General features: G+C 38.3%; 1 protein-coding gene across 4 annotated transcripts; it reads left to right on the top strand.

Moving 5' to 3' along the window:
• Positions 1 to 524: 524 nt before the first annotated feature.
• Positions 525 to 13,558, top strand: nphp1 (nephronophthisis 1). Of its 4 annotated transcripts, none has more exons than XM_087850067.1 (21): positions 526 to 910; positions 1,249 to 1,310; positions 1,663 to 1,723; positions 1,981 to 2,114; positions 2,353 to 2,560; positions 3,107 to 3,208; positions 3,431 to 3,579; positions 3,780 to 3,825; positions 3,957 to 4,044; positions 4,851 to 4,945; positions 5,028 to 5,156; positions 6,790 to 6,864; positions 7,006 to 7,116; positions 7,189 to 7,271; positions 7,423 to 7,499; positions 7,618 to 7,717; positions 7,866 to 7,978; positions 8,059 to 8,132; positions 8,381 to 8,425; positions 9,471 to 9,668; positions 13,497 to 13,558. In XM_087850067.1, the coding sequence occupies exons 1-21, from the start codon at positions 845 to 847 to the stop codon at positions 13,524 to 13,526; spliced, it is 2,046 nt and encodes a 681-aa protein (XP_087706193.1). In that variant the 5' UTR covers positions 526 to 844; the 3' UTR covers positions 13,527 to 13,558. The 4 variants fall into 4 exon arrangements, with proteins under 4 accessions (XP_087706194.1, XP_087706193.1, XP_087706192.1 ...); XM_087850066.1 differs by having other exon boundaries at positions 9,471 to 9,777; XM_087850068.1 differs by lacking the exon at positions 13,497 to 13,558 and having other exon boundaries at positions 525 to 910; positions 8,381 to 8,439; positions 9,471 to 9,630.
• Positions 13,559 to 21,494: the final 7,936 nt, after the last annotated feature.

Genomic DNA, 21,494 nt, shown 5'->3' with positions numbered 1-21,494 from the left:
AGTGGTAGTGAAGGTAACACGCAAGGCAAAGGACGTAACGTACGCCCCCTGTAGGTCTTTCTGAAAGCACTTACACAACTGTGCATTGCAAGTGTCCTTTGAAAGAGTGATATAATTTTACAGGGCGTATTGACCAAAGTTGTAGATGTGGTGCTGGATGGATTCGATCAGTCAAAAGCTGAGGATTATTTGGGGGGGGGAGGGTCACGCTCGATTTGGAAGAGAAGTAAAAATATCAGTAATATTTTTTGTTATCTTTTTTGGACATAAAACCTGTAAAAGCATCAAACATCTAGAATTTAAAAACTAGTATTAGAGGAAATGGAAATGTATTACATCATAATTTAGAGGGTATTTGGATTCATATATGATTGCAATCAATAATGGTAGTTTTGCCTTTTGATCCAAAATTTGGCTTTAGACCGATCAATTTTTACGCTTATGGCACTGAATCTGAATTAATGCGCATTAAACACAAACAACTCCAACATTATGAAGTCGCAGTAACGTCAGTAATTTTTCAAGGAATCGTGAGAAAATATCCAGACCAGTAGGCGGCGGTAGCTTGATGTAAGCTTGTAAACTGCCAATAATTGCGGAAAAAACAGAAAACATAGTCTTTGTATTAATATCGCGTTAATTCATTTACGAATATTTAAAAATATATTACATAAGCGAAATATGCTGACTAAAACAAACCCACAATAAGCACGGAAATTACATTGACAATTTAAAAAAAAAATCGAAGAAGTCAGTTGCTTAGCAACTGTTGGAAGCCTAGCGTCAGTTAGCAAGCTAGGAGATCAGCTAACACACGTACCGTGTGACCCTAAAAAGTGTATAAATGCCACTAAAAAGAAGAGGACCTTTGCAGCTAGCCCAGAGAGAAGTGGATGAAATAAAAAAACAGGTCAGTTCAAGAACGACGCTTTAAACTTAGGTGCGACTGTACCAAACTGTTCGGACTGAACGTTATACAGTTACCACCAGATGTACCACCAGATGTACCACCAGAGCTTTTTCGAAATGATGTGATCCCGAGGCTTGAACTCGACTGTTTCTCTAAACACTTTTGTCTTATAAGCCCTTTACCGACGTGGCATGCGCTAGCATAAATATTGATTAGCATCTGTTCGTAACAATTCATTATGATGCACTGCTGTGAGTTAGCAATGTAAACCACAATAAAAACCGACATAGTCATCAATATAAACGCTTAACTGTACATTGATTTAAACACTTTCACAGGTTGACAGTCTGGAGAAGGATGCCCAGAGCCAGGCTGGATCCACTGAAGAGGCCTTTCGAAGGTAACCAACTGTGGCAGAGCACCAGCAGTGCCCTTCCATGCTCTTAAGATGAGCACCCTCACCTGTTTCAACATTGAAATCCTTGTATGTAGTTATATAGCGCCTTTCTACTCAGCTGAGCACTCAACGAGTTTTCTGCTAAAAGTGTCACTCACCCAGTAACGCACAAATCCATACAGGATTGTATCAGCATTTTCTAACAATTACAAACATACTCACACTGCAATGGGTACATCAGTGAGTTCGTTATCAGTCTGCCCAAGGATATTTCAGCATGATGACCCTCTCTACCACATGCCCCGATCACCTACTTTATGGAATGCTTGAAAATTTGATATCTACTTGCAAACAGATGCCAAAAACTGCAAATGTCAGCAGAGGAGACACTAAGGACACTGAAGAAACTGAGCAAGGTTAGTTTTCTAATCTTTAAGAAACTTTTCAACCTTTTCAAATACTGTTATTATACACAGATTTAATATAATCTTTCGAAGCCACCAATTGGCAGTAATCAGTGATATTACTTGACTAATATTAGTTGTTTTTATTAAGGCAGTTGTCATTACTTACAGCAGCAAATCGATATATTAATTTATCTTTGTGGAAAATGTTGCATGGTTGACAGCAGTGTAGCTAATTAGTCATCATAAGCTAGTGCTTGATCTTTCAGGGTGATGAGCTGGCTCCAGTGGGCAATTATGATCAGAGGAAACAGGAAGAGGAGCGACGAGTGCAAAACATCGTGGAGCGTCTAAAAACTCTCTCTCTGGAGCTGTCGCCACCGGGACCTAGCACTGAAGCAGGGTTAGTGAAATGTGTGCTAATTGCAAAGAAGGAAAACTGGGATGGTAGAGTTTTTTTTTTTTGTTGATCTGTGTATGTACTTTATAGTCCTTGCTGCAGGGGCCTTGACTTCCCCACAATAATTTAATCTGCATGCTTCATTGCAAAGCATCAGTTTATCTGACAGATTCAATGACAATTGAATGACAAATCTGACCCAAGAATACCTTTTTTCACTTAATTATTCCCTGGTCCACAGTAATGTTTCAAAGGAAGATAGTGAAAATAGTGCTGAAGAAGACGATGACGAAGACAGTAACGACAATGAAGAAGAGCATGTAGAAAATGATAACAACACTGGCGGTGATGAGAGGCGAGATTTGAAACCGCCATCTCAGTCAGATGCTCGCATCTACATGGTCCTCAGTGATTTCAAAGGAGAGCAGGAAGGAGATCTGTCTGTTCGGGTAAAACACAAACAGCCTTGATGTCAGCAATATATTTAGGACGTTTAGAGCTTGGATTCTTTCCCCTTGCATGTTAAAAGCGATATTGTATAATATTTAGTTTCAACAGAAGAGGGCGCTCTAGCCATCCAAATCTTCTTCTTCAAGTCTTGCAGGCCTGAATTAAGTAACAAATGTAATTTACATATTTCTGAAAACTATATACCTTTTTAATTTTAAACATTTCTATGATGTGTCTGGTAGACATTGGCATGTAGTCTAGTGCACTGTAGTGTAATTTATAAGCTTTATTAATCGTTATGTCCATCCATCCATCCATTCATCCATCTTTTTCCACTTATCCAATTTGATATCCCTTTGTGTTAATGGATCTTATTCCATTGCCGGTTAATTTTTAATCAAGTACTTAACAGATTAGGAAGATAGGTTTATCCTCACATCTGAATTTTAGACACGTCTGTGATGAACTACGTTTGATCTCATCTGTTTGTTATAAATGTGTGAGTTATGTGAACTTACATGGTGTTCTGTGGCCTGTTGTTTCAGAAGGGGGAGGTGTTGAGGATTATCAGGAAGACAGCAGATGGATGGTGGCTGGCTCAGAACACTAAAGGCAGCAGAGGAGTGGTTCCAAAAACCTTCCTGAAGGTACAAAATGCAACGATAGCAAGTCCAACATTATGAATTTTCATTTAGACAAGTGTTTAGCTGAAGGGATTATAAAACATTACTGAGAACATTAAAATGCAGCCTGCAGCAGTTTTCTTTATTCATTGTGTTTTTAATATTAGTATAGACTGACAAAAAAGATCAAGACCATAACAGGATATGATTTCTGATTGTATTTTAAATGTAACCATAATGTGTTAGATTGGCTCTAGTGTTGATGAGGAAGATGAAGATGATGATGATGATGATGATGACGAAGATTCAAAAGGAGACGATGATGACAAGGAGGAGTCGGAAGAGGAGGAAAATCAAGATAGTGAAGAATTAACTGATGATCCAGATAAATGGAGGTTGAAAGTTTTTTTTTAATTTTTATTTAATGGCATTAAGCTTCCAGGATCTGTGTTTCCCTGCACTTGAGAGACTTTGTTGAAAAGGAAGATAATTTTGAAAACTACATTTATAAAGATTAATGGCAACATAAAAATATTACTTACTGGTGTGAATGAATAACATAATTATTCTTGGTTTCTTTTGTTTTTGTTGACAGTGCTTCACATTCTAACTGGTCTACAGTCAAAAAGGCTCTGAGTGAGGTGCGACTTTCTATACTCTACAACTACAAGAACTGAAACTGCTATAAATTTTCCCAACAGCAAATACTGAATTCACAATCTTTAGCGCTGTGTTAAATACGTTTTATGGTTTTATCGTGTGTCTGTGACAGATTGATGCAACAGATGTGCTCTCCGCCATGGGTGCTATACCTTCAGGATTCAGACCATCAACTCTCAATAAATTACTGGTGGAGGAAGGTCATTATGCAGCGTGTGTGTGTGAGAGAGAGAGAGAGAAAGAGGGAGACTGGATAAACTCACAAATTAATATGAAGTAAACTCTGCCCACAATAGGGGATCTGTGCAGTTTTGGAAGCACTGGCAGAATTCAGTAAATCCTAGAGCTTGCTGGTCCACTGGTGGGGAACAGACCTGCCTCCCTTAGTGCTGCCTGACATCATCCTATAGGTTAAGTGGCTGTTATAAGGCTAGGGGAAAACTTTTCTATGCCAGTTACTCAACTTCTGCCAATTACTTTGTCAATGTATAATTTTTCTATAAAGCAGCAAAATATGTGGATTACATTTCCCAAATTCTAAGTAATATATTCCAAGGTAGTAACAAATCCTTGCATTAGTGAAGCAGGAATCACAGGATGTGTCACATTTATATTTGGAAAAATCAACAATTATACAAATTGTTGCATCTTAATGGAAATTTGGATTTAAACTAAGATGACACCCAAAACTTAAAACAGCTTGAACAGCTTACACTGTGAGATAAAGGAGCTGGTTTAAAAGACATTTAAAATTATTCAAGTTCATAACTGCACAGGCTTCAACAATTAAGAGTTTATACTGGGTGAGTTCTACTGGATGTTATTTTTATTACTGTAGTCATCATTTTGGTGCAGTAGATTGAATGGTGAGTTAGATGCACAATTTTTACCCTATTGTTACCGTATTGATAGAAACAGCTGTCACTGTAAATAGTAATATTTATCTAACAAGCCAATGCTACATGACTTTCAGGGCAGAGCTGTAGCCCTTTGTGTCCTTTACTAGGTGTAACATACAGAGGAAGTCATTACATTCAGCCTCAGCTCAGCCAATCACAGCTCTCCTTTAAAGACCTCTTCCTGGACCCAGACACTGGCAAGGTGAGCTTGTCCCTGTGTTTCTGACACTTACCAGCAACTATAGTCATAAACCTGCCTACTGTGTGATTCTCCTGTGGTGTAGGTTCGTCCTCGGCAGGTCAGCACAAATGTTTGTTTCAGTTTGTGGAGCTGCAGAATGATTCCTACTCCTGGGGTTGGTGTTCAAGTCCTCAGTCGGCACGTCCGCCTCTGCGCCTTTGACGGAACTCAGGTATCATGGTTTTCTCTGTATACTTTTATTTTAGACACTAGTCCATGACAAAAAATGAAAAAGAAATTATTTAAAACCATTATGAGCACATTTTTACAACATAAATTTATGCAACACACCAAGAAAGGTACTAAGTCACAAACATTTAGAGAACTAAGAAAGATCCTGAACGCTTCATTATATGAAGTTTTTTCTTTTTTGCGTCACTCTAAATAGACTAAAATGTGCTGTATAATGTGGTGTACGGTAGTCTTCAAAAAGAGCTATTTCAACTTTATCTGCACATCTAGAATTTATGTCTTAGCATATTTGCTTGTGCAGAAAGCTTATACCACTGTCGTTATTACAAACAGAATCAGGGAAACATTTGCTTCCATTCTTCCTTGGTTGGAGCGATCATTATTACGTTCTTTTGTACTGTAATTTTTTACTGCAGTTCTTTAATTTCTCCAAATGTCTTCAGAGTATAATTAATTGTATTAATACTTTTGGTGTATTAGGTAAAACAGAGGTGTCAAACATTACGGCTAGAGGCCGGGATAAGCCCTACAAAGATTATAGATTTAAATTTTTTTCAGTGGGTCCACATTTTCTGTGAATTAGAAAAAACTTTCTGTTTGTAATTACCGGATATTCTGAACAATGAGGTAGCAGAGTGTTTTCTGTAATTTTGTGTCATACAATTCAATCCCAAAGAGGTCATGATGACAAATTTCTTTCATTTACTACAGCAGCATCTGTTTAGGGAAACTGAGGTCTGAAAACAACCTCTGTTGTTGTGTTACACAAAGGCCATGTCCACACTAATACGTTTTCATTTGAAAACGCAGCGTTCTGAAAACGCTTTTCAAAGCGGATACATTCAAAAACGCTGTTTTTGCATAGCAGTGTGAAACAAACCCGGAACCTTTTCAAAGTTGATGATACATTTTGTCATGTGATGCAGTCATGTGACCAATTAAACTATGATAGCGGAGGGCATTATACAGCAGTTGTTTTGTTTGTTCTCAATTTTGACAGCCCTATTAAAGATTAATATCAGTTTGCACATGCTCCAGATAGCTTTTCTTCAAATTCTTTAATTCTCACTTGCTTTGCAACTTTGTACTTTTGTGTTACTCGCAGCAACAACTCCACCTCATTGTTAGTCCATTTAAAAAACTCAGTGCTTTTCTTCAACATTTTGTCGCAACGTTTCAAAGAGCCGGAAAGTAAATAAGCAGCAGACAGAAATGAGGCAGGTCGAATCGTCTTGCGTTTCATGCATGCGCAGGACTGGAACGTAATTGTTTTCAGCCGTGGATCAACAACTCTGTGAAAACAACTGAAAACGATAGTGTGACGCGGAGCGTTTTCAGATAAAAATGCCGTTTTCAAATTTAACCGGGCTAGTGTGGATGTAGTAATTCATATCCTTGATTACTTTAGTGGCAGGAATTATGTATTGGTGTCTTTAAGTGTGTAAGCTTATGAAACAGTCACGTTTCAGCTCAACTCAGACAACAGAGAACACGTTTCTGCCATAAAACAGGAAGATTTTTATGCAGGTTTTTTTTTTTTTTCAGATTTAACTCTTTGTATCTAATTCCCTCGCTCTCTTGCTTTTTTCAACATGAGTTTCCCTGTGTTTCAGGTTTTGAGTAACATCCACATAATAAGGGCAGCCTACAACGCCAAGAGCCCAAAGACCTGGAGCTTCTCTCCAAGGGTATGAGGAGGTTGCTATGTTTGTAACCTTACAACACAAACTGATTTGCAGACTCTTTGTACTGAGGCTCTGCAAAAAAAGAAAAAAAAGAAATTGTGAGAAATGTGAAATTTAGCATGTGTTCATGTGTGTCTGTTCAAGGTGACCGGTATCTTGCCCACCCTCTTGGATGGAGACTGTTTTCTGCGCTGCAACTTTGCATCTCCTAACCTCGGGATCCTCTTTGAATTAGGAGTCACTTTTATACGAAATGTAAGGGTGCATACAATTTTGCGAATTACAAAAATGTATATAAGGAAAGAAAAAACAGTGTCTCTGTTTTAGTCTACTGGGGAGAGAGGAGACCTAAGCTGTGGTTGGGCTTTCCTCAAATTGACAGATGATGCAGGAAATCCTGTGCCGAACAGGTAGAAAAAGCTGCGAAAATATATCAAAATATCTTTTCTTTAGACACCTACAGTAGTGAAAAGATTAACGAAGTAAAATGACACCTAGCGCAAAACCACTGACATTATTAAGTGCGCACTTGAAAAACATCGAATTATCTACTGTGTACAGGACCTATGAACTGCCTGTGAATGGTGGCACTCCATATGAGAAGGATGTAGCAGTGGAGGCGTCACCCACTAGAGGATGTAAGGAGAAATGGCAGACTCAGTACATTTTGATCTTAAAATAATATAAGGAAAAAACAATAGAAACAAAATAATAGTTTTTATGTTATATTAATCAGTGTATCTCCTCTCCTTTCAGCTCCAAGTGGTGTTTTCCAGCAGATGCTCCAAGCCAGGCGGCAGCCCAAACTTGTTGTTAAGCTGAAATCAGCCAACAGCCGGACGCAAACACAGCTCAGGTTAGAAGATCAGTGAAAAAAAGACTGCCGCTGTGCTTGAACACCTGCAGTAGAATATCTTATCCATAAAGCCTTCCAAATATATCCCTGTGTGCATGTATGTGCGTGCATGTATATGTTTGTGATAAGTACATTTTTTTCTCTTCAGTGTCCTTCCAGATACTCTCCTCCACTGCCTAAACTGCATCCATCTGCTGGTTCTGCACAGGCATCTGCTCGCAGACGCACTGCTGATGGACAGGCCCACAATGCAGAATGCAGGTAGCTCGCACTGTCAGTGGTTCTTATCCAAACCGATCACATTCACAGCTCTGGGTTTAATGCCATTATCTCTCTTTCAGATCTAATATGCAGTCCTATTCTTTCAACCTTTCCTGTGTTGTTGGACCAGCCAGACCTGTTAGATGCTCTCAGGGTGAGAAAAGTCACATTTGTCATTCAAATAAGATTGAACAACTGCTCCTTTGTTTCGTTGCTTTATTAACACAGCTGAAATTCTGCTTGTTGAAGATGATTTCTGTGAGATTATTTTTAATATTCTCATAGTAAAAATAATGTGTGATTATATATAGAGAGAGTTTAAAGCTTGTTAAGTGGTATGACCCATCACATTTGTTTGATGGTAAGAACAACTAAATATTCAAATAACTGTGTTTCTTCCAGAGTGCCTGGCTGGATGCTGAGACTAACATGAACAGAGCACAAAAGGTGCGTGCGTGTAGGTGTGTAGTTATACAACTCTGTGTCCAAACACATTTTGGCCCGGTGTAAATATAAAAAATGGAATGCAAATTATTTGAACTACATATTTGCTTAAATAGTATAATGACAGTCATTATAAAATGACTGAGAAACTGTATTTCTCTGTTAAATATCTGCTGAGTTTGAGTTTAAGTGTAGTTGTGTTGGTGGTCTAACGCAGCGGTCCCCAACCCCCGGGCCTCGGACCGGTACCGGTCCGTGAGTCTTTTGGTACCGGGCCGCGAGAGTTGAGGCTCAGGTGTGAAATGTATGGTTTTCAGGGTTTTTATCGGTTTTCAGCGTTATTTTGTTATTGTTTTTATCGTTTACTCGGTTTTCCTCGGTCTTTTCACCCGTGTTATGAATAAATCTTATTTTTTTCGGTACCGGTACTAGTTTTATTTTGTTGTATTTATCCGCAACACCTTAAAGGCCGGTCCATGAAAATATTGTCGGGCATAAACCGGTCCGAGGCGCAAAAAAGATTGGGGACCGCTGGTCTAGCGTCCCCAGTGTCTGGATGGAAGCATATGCAAACCTGTAAATATATTAATCAGGCCTGTACCAACTATTTTGAAACATGTAAAAATTTTAATTATTTTTTCCTTCCAGGTTTTTAATATGTCTTTTTGTCATGTTTAATCAAATATAAGGGATTGTATGATTTGCAGGCCAGACATTCTGGATTTATTTGCATTTTATGCATTATTACAACTCTTTTAGAAACAGGGTTTTGCGACACAGATCCCATTACAAAGTGATATGTTGGGGATCTGCTTTCCTTTTTGGGAACAAATTGGAAATAGGATGTTTTGGTTAGGTAGCTTTGAAGAAGTATCCATTGCCTGGTTTAATTAATTAAACTCAGTAACAGTCTGTGAAATGGTGGAAGCGCATCTTTGGATGCATAATACCAGCTCAGACCTGTAGAGGATGCTGTCAGTATAATAGATTGGGTGGCTTACACTGAGACGTGAATATGAACTAAAGCTTTCTCCCTGTGTGTTTACAGAGGGACCTCTCCTATCTAAAACTGGAGTTTGTTAAAGTCTACATGTCATCTGTGTATTTCCTGCTCCACTCTCCATCGCTGCCCTGTTATCGTTGGGCGGACCCGCTCTCTGAGGAACAACGAGCAAGAGTCATCTATGCAGTGCTGGAAACGCTGAAAAACCAACGCAACAACACCGTCCAGTCAGGAGTTCCTGAGGTCTTTGTTGATGGCGCTCACACGCATCTCGCTTTTGATGTTACCGAATTGACTTTTGACCTTCTCCGTGTGGCGTGGTGACAATAACGTCATCTCCCTCTGGCTGAAGGTGCTATTTGGTTGAAGTTAATTATCCTAATTTTCACATATATTTTGAAAATAATTAAAGGTTAAAACTCGCAATATTCTATATGTTTATTATTTTTAGTAAATTTTAATGAAGAAGACCAAAACCAGCAGTGGTTGAAATTTGAATGAAAGCTTCCTCTTTAGTAGCTGTTTTTCATTACAATATATCACATACTATAACCTAGTTAGTCTTTCATGTAGTTATTATAGTTTTAGTTTTGGTCCATGGCACAGATGATATATAATATGTCATATTTTAGATACACTTAAGATAAAACATGTGACAAGATAGGGAAATTCTTCATTGGTTTTTCACTGAATTTGTTGAAAACAGGACAAAACTCACATGTCCAACACGCTTTACTTCCTTTCTGCTTCTGCTAAACTACTGAGCATACACATCTTTGCGAACCTTATGTTTACCAAAGGCACTGATCGTAGTCTGTGTAGCTGTGAAATAAAATATTTTATTTATTTTGTATTTAATCACAGAATCAACGTTCTTTCGCTTAAAGATAAAAAATGTGTTACAGGATTAAAAAAGGGACAATGAGTGCCACTAATGCCACTAATGGTAACATTATTGGCATGTTTTAATTTAAATTTTATGATAAAAGTTGTGTTGGTATCACTTATTTACATCCACAAAGGTTCTTTTTCAGCCTTGTCATCTCACTGGGTACTGAGCCCCACCCATTATTTCAACATCATTATGTGTATGTGCTTGTTTGGGAGGGTGTGTAGTGTAGGGTTACAGGAGTTAATAATTGGCCCGCTGTGTTCTTTTTATAGCCTGGTATAAAAGCCAAGGAGCACTAGGAGGTTGGGTCAGTTTGGGTGCTGTCGGTTACGGCTTCACATCCAAAGCAACATTTATTACAGCAATTCAACATACTTTTTTATGATAAATTATATATTGTCACACTAAACATATTTCTTTGGGAATAAAATCTGAAAAAGTTGTTTGAAAGGCATTCAAGGCTTCTGTAATCATGGTTCACAGTTCAGACTTTAAAAATATGAAAATTAGGGTTTAATTTATGAGATAAGACCTTTAAAAACATCCATATTATTTACACTGTTGGTTTTGTAATATGAAGATGTTAGGAAATGTTTCTTTAAACTCTTCACATATATTCCCCAACACATTCTGAATAAAAAAGAAAGGAATAAGATGTAACCTGTTAATTGGTGAGTAGAGATGCTTAAGGGCAGATTTTATTTCCCCATGTGTATTTGACAACTGACTACAATAATTTAATTGTACCCTAAAGACATGAACATATCAGCCAGGTCATGCTACTCAAGAAAAGCAACAAAGCCAGTAAGAATATTTCCAAAATGACAAAGAGTGCAAACACCTATCAGCATGTTAGTAATTCCTATTACATCCCCTCATCGTCTAACATGATCTTAACCTTGAAACTAACACACATTTAACCTTCTGTTTGAACTTCAAATAGTCTTGTTTAACTGAACACTGACTATAAAGCCTTTATCCCCCCCAAAGTGATACTCCAAGTCCCCAGCCCAATACCTAAAGTGGTCTTTCTGAATGTGTATAAACATACCAAGCCTTTTGTTGGTGCACTGTTTGCAGGCGACTCATATTCCACATCCTGTATTTCCACATTCCGGTGCAGTTGCTGCAGTTGCTGTATGCTGTCCCTGATGGCCGGAGCGTTGATAAGCTTTGGAAAAAACAAAACAAAACTGGATTACCATCAGGGTAATAGTAGTAAGATATCCCAGGGCTGTGTCAAACAAAGGGAAAAGAAACTCTTTGTGAAGCCCAGAACAGAAAAGTGTTTGGTCCTGAATTATATTTACAGGTTTTAGATTATCCCTTGATTGACAGTAGCAATGAGCAAGATGTGTTTTTCCCATGGTATCTAGACGGTAAAATAATAAAATAAAAATAATAATTAATGAAATTTAATGGGTCTGATCATCTATAATAATAATAATAATGGATTGGATTTATACAGCGCTTTTCAAGGCACCCAAGGCGCTTTACAATGCCACTATTCATTCACTCACTGGTGGAGGCAAGCTACGATTGTAGCCACAGCTGCCCTGGGGCAGACTGACAGAGGTGAGGCTGCCATATCATGCCTCTCTGGCCAACATCAGTGGGCGGTAGGGTAAAGTGTCTTGCCCAAGGACACAACGACCAGGACAGAGAGCCCAGGGATTGGTGACCTTCCGGTTACAGATACGCTTCCCAACCCCCTGAGCCACAGTCGCCCCCGACTAACATGTGTTTGAGTAAATTTCCAGGGTTGGTGAGACAATGTTATTTGAGATTAGTCAAGAAATTATCTATTAAAATATTATATTGCACTTGGGAAAGTGATTTTCTTAAATATCTACACACAACACAACAGCAAAGTACTAACCACTGCTAAACTCGCCCACTGTTCCTTGCCAGCTTCTATTCCCCGTTTGTACAGTATCGTTCCAGTGCTCACTGTGTGATAAGGTGTCACCTGTGTAGAATTCCACTAGCTTCAAAGAGAAAAGAGGACAGTACCAGGGGGAGAAACAATATTGAACTATTGTGGACACTTTGTATGTGTTAATTAATTGTCACTAGCTGCTATATACTACTTTTTTCCATATATGAAAATTGCTTGACAGGGGTGTGAGCCAAAAATGATCTAGCTTCTGGGTTTGCTCAAATGTTTCTTCTTGTTATATGATGGTTTTATAATAACAGAAATTCTAGACATTGGTAAATGCTGCTACTGAGAGAGAAACTCTCAGTAGCAGCATTTACTACTGAGATGGGGTAAACGTGTACCCCATCTCATGGATTACTGACTACCTCACAGACAGGTATATAAGGCAGTATGTGGGCAGTAGAGGGGGGTCTGTGCTATCTCCATTCCTTATCACTGTGTAACCTCATACTTCTGATTCATGCTACCTACAGAAATACTTTTATGATTCTTCAGTGATTGGATATATAAGTGATGAGCAGGAGGAGGAATACAGGGGACTAATGGTCTGGGATAAATCATATGCTTCTGAATGGGAGTAAAACCAAAGAGATGATGATTGACTTCAGATGGAAGAAGATGGCTACATGACCTGTATCTGTGCTTGGACAGGATTTTGATGTGGCGGAGGAGTAAAAGTATTGGGATGTCCACACGGACAACTGGCTAAGCTAGAAAACCAACACAGAGGCTTTATACGAAAAGGGTTCTTTTGGATCTTTTCAAGTCTGCAGCGCAGTGATTAAGATTATCCATCACTCAATTGTGGCAAGTGTAGGATACTCGGCTGGGGGAGCAGTGTCAGAGACACCAATAGACTGAATATACCAATTAGTAGAGGCTGGCTCTGAATGGCTGCAAATCATCATTATCAAATCTCATGGTATTAAGAGTTTGTTTAAAAAGAGAGTAAAATGTGACTTTGTTTGAAAGTCGTGGTGTATCGTCAGATGCTCCTTTTTTCAAATTGTGGTCAAAAGGAAAGAAAAATCTTATCTGTGCCATATTGAGCTCACTTTGCTAACTATAGAGGTGAAGATAATGTATTAACTCCACTGCAGATCACTCAACACGGACCATCATTGTGTAGATATAAATGATACTGGACTGCAGACTGAAAAAACTGTAAAACTGTAGACCTGATTGTTATCACATGGAAAAACTGAGACGTTCTCACCCAGTTCTCTTTGTGCCCCAGGTGGACTATTGTCTAAGGAGGAAGAAGTAGAAGAGGTGATAGTGGTGGGGATTTCACACAGTAAGTAGTTAAATGCTAGAATATGCACACACAGATTTAATGTCCTATCAGTGTTATTAAAAGAAAAAAATAGATTCATAGTGGAGGATCTAGAATTATCATGATCACAGATTCAGTTTGGGAAACGGAAACTTTGTGTTACCTTATGATGTGGTGGAATAATTATTTGGTGTCTATCTCATGTTTTCAAAGAGTTTTCCCTTAATTTAAATGGAGACTAACTATCTTCTAATGGCTTAAACAGCTTTTTGTTTGAAGTTAGAGCTTGTGCACAAAATTGCTAGGTGAATGGGTTACAATGTATATGTGTGTGCCTTTGTGTTTTGCATCTTTACTGTAGTTTTAATTTCTTTCTTTCTTTCTTTCTTTCTTTCTTTCTTATTTTGTTTCAAGTAGCACTCAGTGGACATTTTGTAAGAACTTGACACAGCTGAAAAGTTTTAGATGTTTGGACCATTAACCAAATGGAAAGTGAGCCAACTAAAAGAGCTGAAAGATATTAAAATGCTTCAGGCATTTTCAGGAACACAGTGTTTACTACATATCTAGTTATTAGATACGGTGGCCCCTAGAGACAAAGCACGTACAAACTCCAAAACACTTGCAAACTCCAAAACACTTGCAAACTCCAAAATGCATGCAAATTCCAAAACACATGCAAACTCCAAAACACTTGCAAACTCCAAAACACATGCAAACTCCAAAGCACATGCAAATTCCAAAACACAACGGAAGTGCTCCAGGACGCTAGGGGCAGTGTTGAGCTCGATTTGCAAAATAAAAGCCAAGTTTGTCTGTATGGGACGGTCTAGTCTCTGTCGTGCTTCCCAGGTTGCCTAGCAACCATGATACTAACCGCTGGAAACGTGTCATACAACTTTGTTTGACAGAAATGAAGGAAAACATATTTTGTTCATTTGTTTGTTTGTTTCTACAAGAGCTTTGTGTGATTTGATAAGTATCTGAGGCTGAGACCACAGGACAGTAAAACATGATTTTTGGGCTTCATTTCTGTACTGAACAGTCATTTAAGATTAGTTAGTAAATAACAATTAGCTAATGTTGTTCATGAGACTAAAGTCATATCACTTTGGTAATGTAAATATAATATGGCCAATATTATAGTTATTATATTAATCATTATTAGCTATTACAGCAGTGAACATGAACTCTGTGTCAAATACTGAGCCTCAGTACAGATTCAAGTTGCAGTTATTTATAGGTCTTATCACCTTAAATCTTCACTCAAAGACAAGTATCTTTGACAGTGCATATATAGGTGTATCATATATAAGAGAGAAATGTTGTTCCTTCAGTATGTTGGCATTACTAAATTTGGCTCATTGCTTACATACGTGTGTAAAAAGAAATTATATGAGCTGTGATAACTGTTTCTGATAAAATGAAGAGTAGACTGATATATTGAATATTCCTTTATTGGGTGAGAAAATCAGACCATGTCATAACTGCTTTAAGTTATACAGAATAGATATCAGAGCCTTAAACAGGCTGACTTCTGCTAAATGGGTCAAACTGGGCAGAAAGTATACAAACACATAACATCATTATAGAATATGATGTAACACTATAGATCAACTTACCTCAGAATATATAAAGCATATAAACAATTACAGCAATATGATGCAACAAACACAGCAGAGCTACTAATCCAAAATACTCAAGGCTTCATAGAACTGAAACAAACATTTATTTTTAGGTCCATTCAGCTGCTGATACATACTTTAGGTTTCTGAATATTAAACTTGTTTCTTCCTTTCATAGTGTGTAACTTGAAGGCCCTGAGTACTTTCTCCCACACTGCAAACACTGGAATGATAAAATTATTTGGACATTACCTAATAAGACTGATTCAGGACAGACAATTAGTTATGTTAAACTTTCCTAGCAGTCCTTCACAAACAGGGAACAGTCTGTCTATTCTCTCCATCTGTCAGCTGCTGCTGGCTCTTCCTCCTCCTCTTCCTCACACACTGCTGAGTTTGTCCTGGTGGATCATCAGGGGTGCAAAGCCTCACAGATGATGTGCAGCAGTGAGTCCCTCAGTCTGTCCTCACTCTGGACACTTGCAGTTGTCACACATGGAAATCAAATGCGTGATAAGCTGCAGGATTCAAACACAAGTGTAACTTATAAATACATGTTCATACTTTTATTCCACAATCAGAGTGAAAGAAAAAGAGAGAGAGTGCAGGACAGACAGACAGGTGACAGTCTCAGGTGTATACACTGCTACAAAACAGCACAAAAGAAGGAGGACTGTGTTATTACGAAACAAGAAGAGTTCCCAGATGGTACAGTGGACACATGTGTTACTCCTGTGATTAAAGCATCTTTCTTTCAGCTTAACGAGTGAACCGTCAGCTCGTTCAAACACACGTTAAACTCCATTTGGCTCGACACCACCAAACAGAGGCAGCAATATAACATAGCTAACATTAACATTGCAGTGAATCCTGCTTGTGCCGTGATATTCAGGACTGCAAACCGAGCAGCATCACTGACTTTCAGCCTGTTGTGTTTGTGGATATATGACTGACTTTAATTATCCATAAAATCATCACATTCTCTGTAAGATTAAAGTCAACTATTGAACAGCGTATATTTTGGAGTAAAGGCTTTAAAACCAAGTTAGTACAAACATCGCTAATGTCACATAACTTTCCCGACATGTGGCCAACAGTAATGTTTTAATGTTCTTCATTATAAAAAACATTTGCGCATAAATAAGTGACATAATATTCAGTACTTACTTCTGAAAGTTTACTCTTCGGCGGCTCCGCTTCCGCCGTTTTTTTCGGCAAAATTATCCACACCACAGCCGCGCTATGAAACCTGGGATATGTTGGGCCATGAAGGCTACAGCGACCCATCCTTAAAATTCAGGGAAATTAAGGACGCATTTGAGGGCTGCATTTCGAGCAGCCTTTGAATTGGGACAGCCTTCGTCGTGTCGCTGTGACGTAATCGGCCTTAAAATGCGGCCTTTAAGGCTGCAGACCCCAAATCCGGTCATTGGTACATCCTGGCTTGTGTAGTTACTAGGTAACAAAAGCTCAACACTGCCCCTAGCGTCCTGGAGCACTTCCGTTGTGTTTTGGAATTTGCATGTGCTTTGGGGTTTGCATGTGTTTTGGAGTTTGCAAGTGTTTTGGAGTTTGCAAGTGTTTTGGAGTTTGCATGTGTTTTGGAGTTTGCAAGTGTTTTGGAGTTTGCATGTGTTTTGGAGTTTGTACGTGCTTTGTCTCTAGGGGCCACCGTAATTAGATCTTAACATCCAGTTTTGATTAAAACATGTTTGTAATGCATTCAATGATGTTTGAGGGTACAGGTCATTTGACAGCTATAGAATAAATCCTATGAAGCTTAGCAAACTTGTAAATCAAAAAAAGGCTATTACTATGTATAGGTTCACAGTTCACAGCATTGGGGCAGTCCTGAGTCCCTGGACGTGCAATGGGTTTGTTGTCCAGGCTTAGGACACAAAATATAATGCATTTTCTGTCATTGTCTTTGTGTGTATTTGTGTATGTGTGTATGTGAGTGTGTGTGCGCGTGTATCCTGTAACTAGATCCAGAATAGAGGATCTAGTGCAAGGTGTGTCTCTCTCATGTCTGCTTATTCTGTCTTGTGTGTTTGTCTGGTAGTAATGACTGAGGGGGTTTTATATTGCAATATGATAGTTACAACATCAACAGTTATTCTAAGATTGTGTTTGCCACAAAGTCACATCTAAAATGCAATATTTGTGCAAGTTAAAATCAAACTAATCAGATGAAGACTAAATGAATTTGCACAAAGATGAAAAGGATTGCGGTTTTAAGTTCTTTAATGTGCTTTTACCCCGATGACGGTTGGATATATACCAGCAGCTGGTGTTTTGCCCCTCTGGTGTTTCTGCCAAGACCTGCTCATGTATTGAACAGATATGTAGGACTGCTTTCTTGCATTTGTGCAGTATCTCCAAATTTAGAAATATCCTGTCTCAGAGTGATGTTGAAAAGCTAGTTCATGCATTAATTACTTTTAGGCTGGGCTACTGTAATTCATTATTATCAGACTGTCCTAAAAACTTTTAGTGTAGGTGTTGGGTGTCAAAGAATCCATAGGTTCCATATCTCTTTCACGTATCACCTTTTGCTGGGGTTAGATGCGTAGTAGCACTTCAACAATTCCCTATTCTCATGCCTTGTCCACTTATAGCTTATTCCAGTAGCCCACTTCTCATCAGTGTGCCCTGGTTCCTCAGCTTATGGGCAAAGGGCAGCATGGCTTCAGTTATGTGTCTCTTAATCATATTTTGAGGTAGGCCTGGGTAGCATGGGGGGGACCTAGACTGGAGCCCTTACTGGATGCATGCCCTTGGTTGGGATTTAAAATCCTACCTATTGTTCTGAATATGGTAGTGTTGTCCTTGGTTTTTCTCAAGCTTCTCATGTTGCCACTTCTTCTTTTGTCCTCCACTTGCTCAGTTTCCTCAGTTTTTTTGAGGACATGTGACACACTGTGCTATGAGAGGCTAGGTTTTTGAGCTAATAGTGTTTTGGGAATCACCTTGGTGTCAAAATACAATTTTATGCTTGTCAAACAGCATATTTATATTCTAGTTTTTTCTAGTTCAAGAAAGAAATGGGAACCAATGATATGTTTTTATGATGGGCAGCTAGTAGCAAAGTGCCAATTTAAAAATTTGGTTTATTGTTATGTGTAAACACAACACTAGTTTATCAATGAGTGAAGTGTCTTTCAGGCTTGAGTGATTTATTTAGAAAACTTTAAATAATGGTGCATTTCTGTGAATAATACTAATACGTATACTTTAATACTAGTCATATACTTAATATATTATTTAATATTATTGTTATTATTTAACCCTCAGCAGGATTATTTGTGCAAATAAAACTAAATAAAATATATTTTCTATAAATGAAGAAATGTTTGCCATGGTGATCACATTACCATGGCAAACAAGATCCTTGCTTCAGTTTCACTTGATAGTGTACCTGACCGCATGTTTTGTTGTTAAACAGGAGCATGTCCTTATACGTATTAGCTTTAACAGACGAATGGGTTGACAGAGGGTGTGTCAGCATCAGCAGAACAAAACAAGTATTTGTCACTGAAAGAGGGAATGTGCATGTGGAAGGTTTGAAAGCTACTCTTTCAGAGTGACTCACAGTCCAATATTGAAATTGCATGTTAAACAGAAATCACAGAATATACTAAACAGGAAAACAGACATTAATTTCAAAGCTTTTTTTTTTCTAATTCATTGTTATACAACTAGTTTTGAAAGTAGTAAATCAAAGTATAGTCAAGTAAAATGTGTTATTGAGGTAACATGGCCCTCTTCCTATTGAAAAAACAAAAGTTGTATCCAAGATGGCCGACTTCTAAATGGCCACCATGGTCACCACCCATCTTGAGGAGTTTGCCCCCTCACATATACTAATGTGCCACAAACAGGACTTTAATATCACCAACCATTCCCATGTTATTACGGTGTATCCATATAAGTGGCCCACCCTGTAGTTAAAATGACGCTAACACCATAACTGCATTAACGTGGCAAATCTCCATTAGCAAGTTAGCGCGGATCGCCCAGTGCGTAGTGCTGCACCACGTCAACGTGTTAGCATGGTTAGCTCATTAACGCGTTATCACCGTGCAGCCCCACGGACAGGGCGCGTTAATTCGGTTATGACGTCAACGTCATTTTAACGAGACTAATGCTGACAGCACTATTTTAAACCTGTCCTTTTTTGCATGCTGCTAACTTCAAATGTATAGGTATGAGGGGCAGTGTTTATTCATATGAAAAACGCTGATGATTTGGTCAATCATGATCTTTTTTTGGACAAACCTTTCCTAGAATGCATTGATATGTTTTCCCTGCTATTTGTGCAATAGGTTGTGAAGTATGTAGTATAGTAGTAGTAAGTAGTATAGTCAGCACAGAGGGGTACCTCAGGGTTGCATCTAAGGACCGCTTCTTTTTAATAATAATTTACTGCTCTTTTCATGTGATTGCCTACCAGTGTTGGGGAGTAACGGAATACATGTACCGCCGTTACGTATTTAAAATACAAAATATGAGTAACTGTATTCCGTTACAGTTACCGTTTAAAAAGGTGGTATTTAGAATACAGTTACTTTGTTGAAATAAATGGATTACACGGCGGTACTTTCCTGTCTTATTATGTTGGCGGGACAGGCCTGTTTGGGTTTTGCTTGACAGCTACGTTCTGTTGTTACAGGCAGCAGCGTTACGGTTGCCATGGTTACAGGGTGATGCTCTCTCTCTGCGTGTTTCCTGGGTGAGAGAGGCCTTTATGTTGTTGTTGTGCTAAGCTAATAGGCAGAATGCTACCGGTATAGCTCTAAAGAATGTAGCATCATAGGCAGTGTAGTCCGTGCTGCAGGGAGAATGGACTGCCATACACGTTATGTGTCTGTGAGCGAGGGAGGGAGAAAAAGGAAAAGTATGAGCTGTCATCGAGCAAAAACGGGAGCTGGAAGCATGTAAATATAATAATAACCACTGCAGCCAAGAAGAGTGCCTGACGAGCCCAGTTGTAAGTAAGCTATTAAGACTCAACTGTACACCGTGTTCGTGTTTTCCTCCGAAAACAATAAGTTCCGTTGGAGCAGCCTTTCAGCGCCTCTCTCTGTCTCTCGCTAGCAAAGTTGACCCAGACAACAAAGTAAAGCTAGTTTTTGGCTACGAGCCCGACACAGAACCCACCGTATTAGTCAGAGGACCCTTTACTACGGTTCGGAGCCGCGGACCTTCAGTAACAGTAATAAATCACAGCAATAGTACATTCACGTAGTTGTAAACAGCATGATAATATATTAAGTCTGAGTTTACAACTGAAACAATGCAAAAATATTCATAGATTTAAATTCCTCTACAAACAGTTTGTTTGGTCACAGTATACTCAATGATGGTTATAGTGTGCTCTGTAATGTTTGTTCTCTTACCATTGCTGGTATGGATTCAAAAAAAAAAAAAAAAGTGTGTGCATATGTATGTACATGTGTGTGTAGATATATATGTATGTATGTATATGTATGTGTGTTTGTCACTATGTAATTATTATTGCCTGTTACCTGTGGTAACGCAATTTATAATTAATATATATTCTGTATTCTGTTATGAAGGTCCTATTTGTTGTTGCGAGCTGCCATTGAGATGCTTGCATGTGCCCGGGGCTGTTGATGGTTTGTTTGGTTGCAACGATGGGCGTAGCTGTGGGAAGCTTATTGTTTTTTGTTGATGAGTGAGTATAGGGGTGGGATTTAATAAGTTTTCTTCGTCCCACTCCTTTTCAGGTAAATTTTTTGTTTTTTGTTTTTGTGCACTTTATATTTAATATATGTATTTTTGTTGTGCCTGAAATGAACAAATAAATGAAATGAATGAAAAATGAAATGAAGTAATCCAAAGTATTCAGAATACGTTACTCTCATTGAGTAACGTAACGGAATACGTTACAGAATACATTTTGGGGCATGTATTCTGTATTCTGTAATGGAATACATTTTAAAAGTAACCTTCCCAACACTGTTGCCTACACCAATATGATGCTATCATCAAAGGCTTCTTTTTTTACAAGTTTATAAATAAGTTGGATGGATTTAGATACAAAAATGTACGTCCTTTGCAAACTTTGCTTAATATATCCAAATATTAAAATGCGAAGTAGAATGTCAATCTTAAGTTATCATTTGCCTCTAATATGTAATGACAGCTGGGAAGATCAGAAATTTTAAATTTGGCATGTACTTCATGTGTGGATTGATTTGAACTCACCTTTAAATCGCATATTGATTATATTTTTTAAAAATGCCAATTTTTTTTTAATGCTCCACAAATTTTTTTTTTACACATAATCTTAGGCAGAGACTTGTTTCAC

This window comes from Neolamprologus brichardi, chromosome 13 (genome assembly GCF_056152115.1).
Source record: "Neolamprologus brichardi isolate AB-2024 chromosome 13, ASM5615211v1, whole genome shotgun sequence".
In the NCBI taxonomy this organism is placed as follows: Eukaryota; Metazoa; Chordata; class Actinopteri; order Cichliformes; family Cichlidae; genus Neolamprologus; species Neolamprologus brichardi.
Note: the sequence above shows the minus strand (reverse complement) of the source record. Positions and strands in the feature narration are given on the sequence as shown.

Bases quoted from the DNA above. Each gene is read 5' to 3' on its own strand.
- nphp1 (XM_087850066.1), top strand. From the start codon at position 845: ATGCCACTAAAAAGAAGAGGACCTTTGCAGCTAGCCCAGAGAGAAGTG. The intron at 7,979-8,058 runs GTAGCTCGCACT...TCTCTCTTTCAG, and splicing joins GCCCACAATGCAGAATGCAG to ATCTAATATGCAGTCCTATT. The intron at 8,426-9,470 runs GTGCGTGCGTGT...GTGTGTTTACAG, and splicing joins ACATGAACAGAGCACAAAAG to AGGGACCTCTCCTATCTAAA.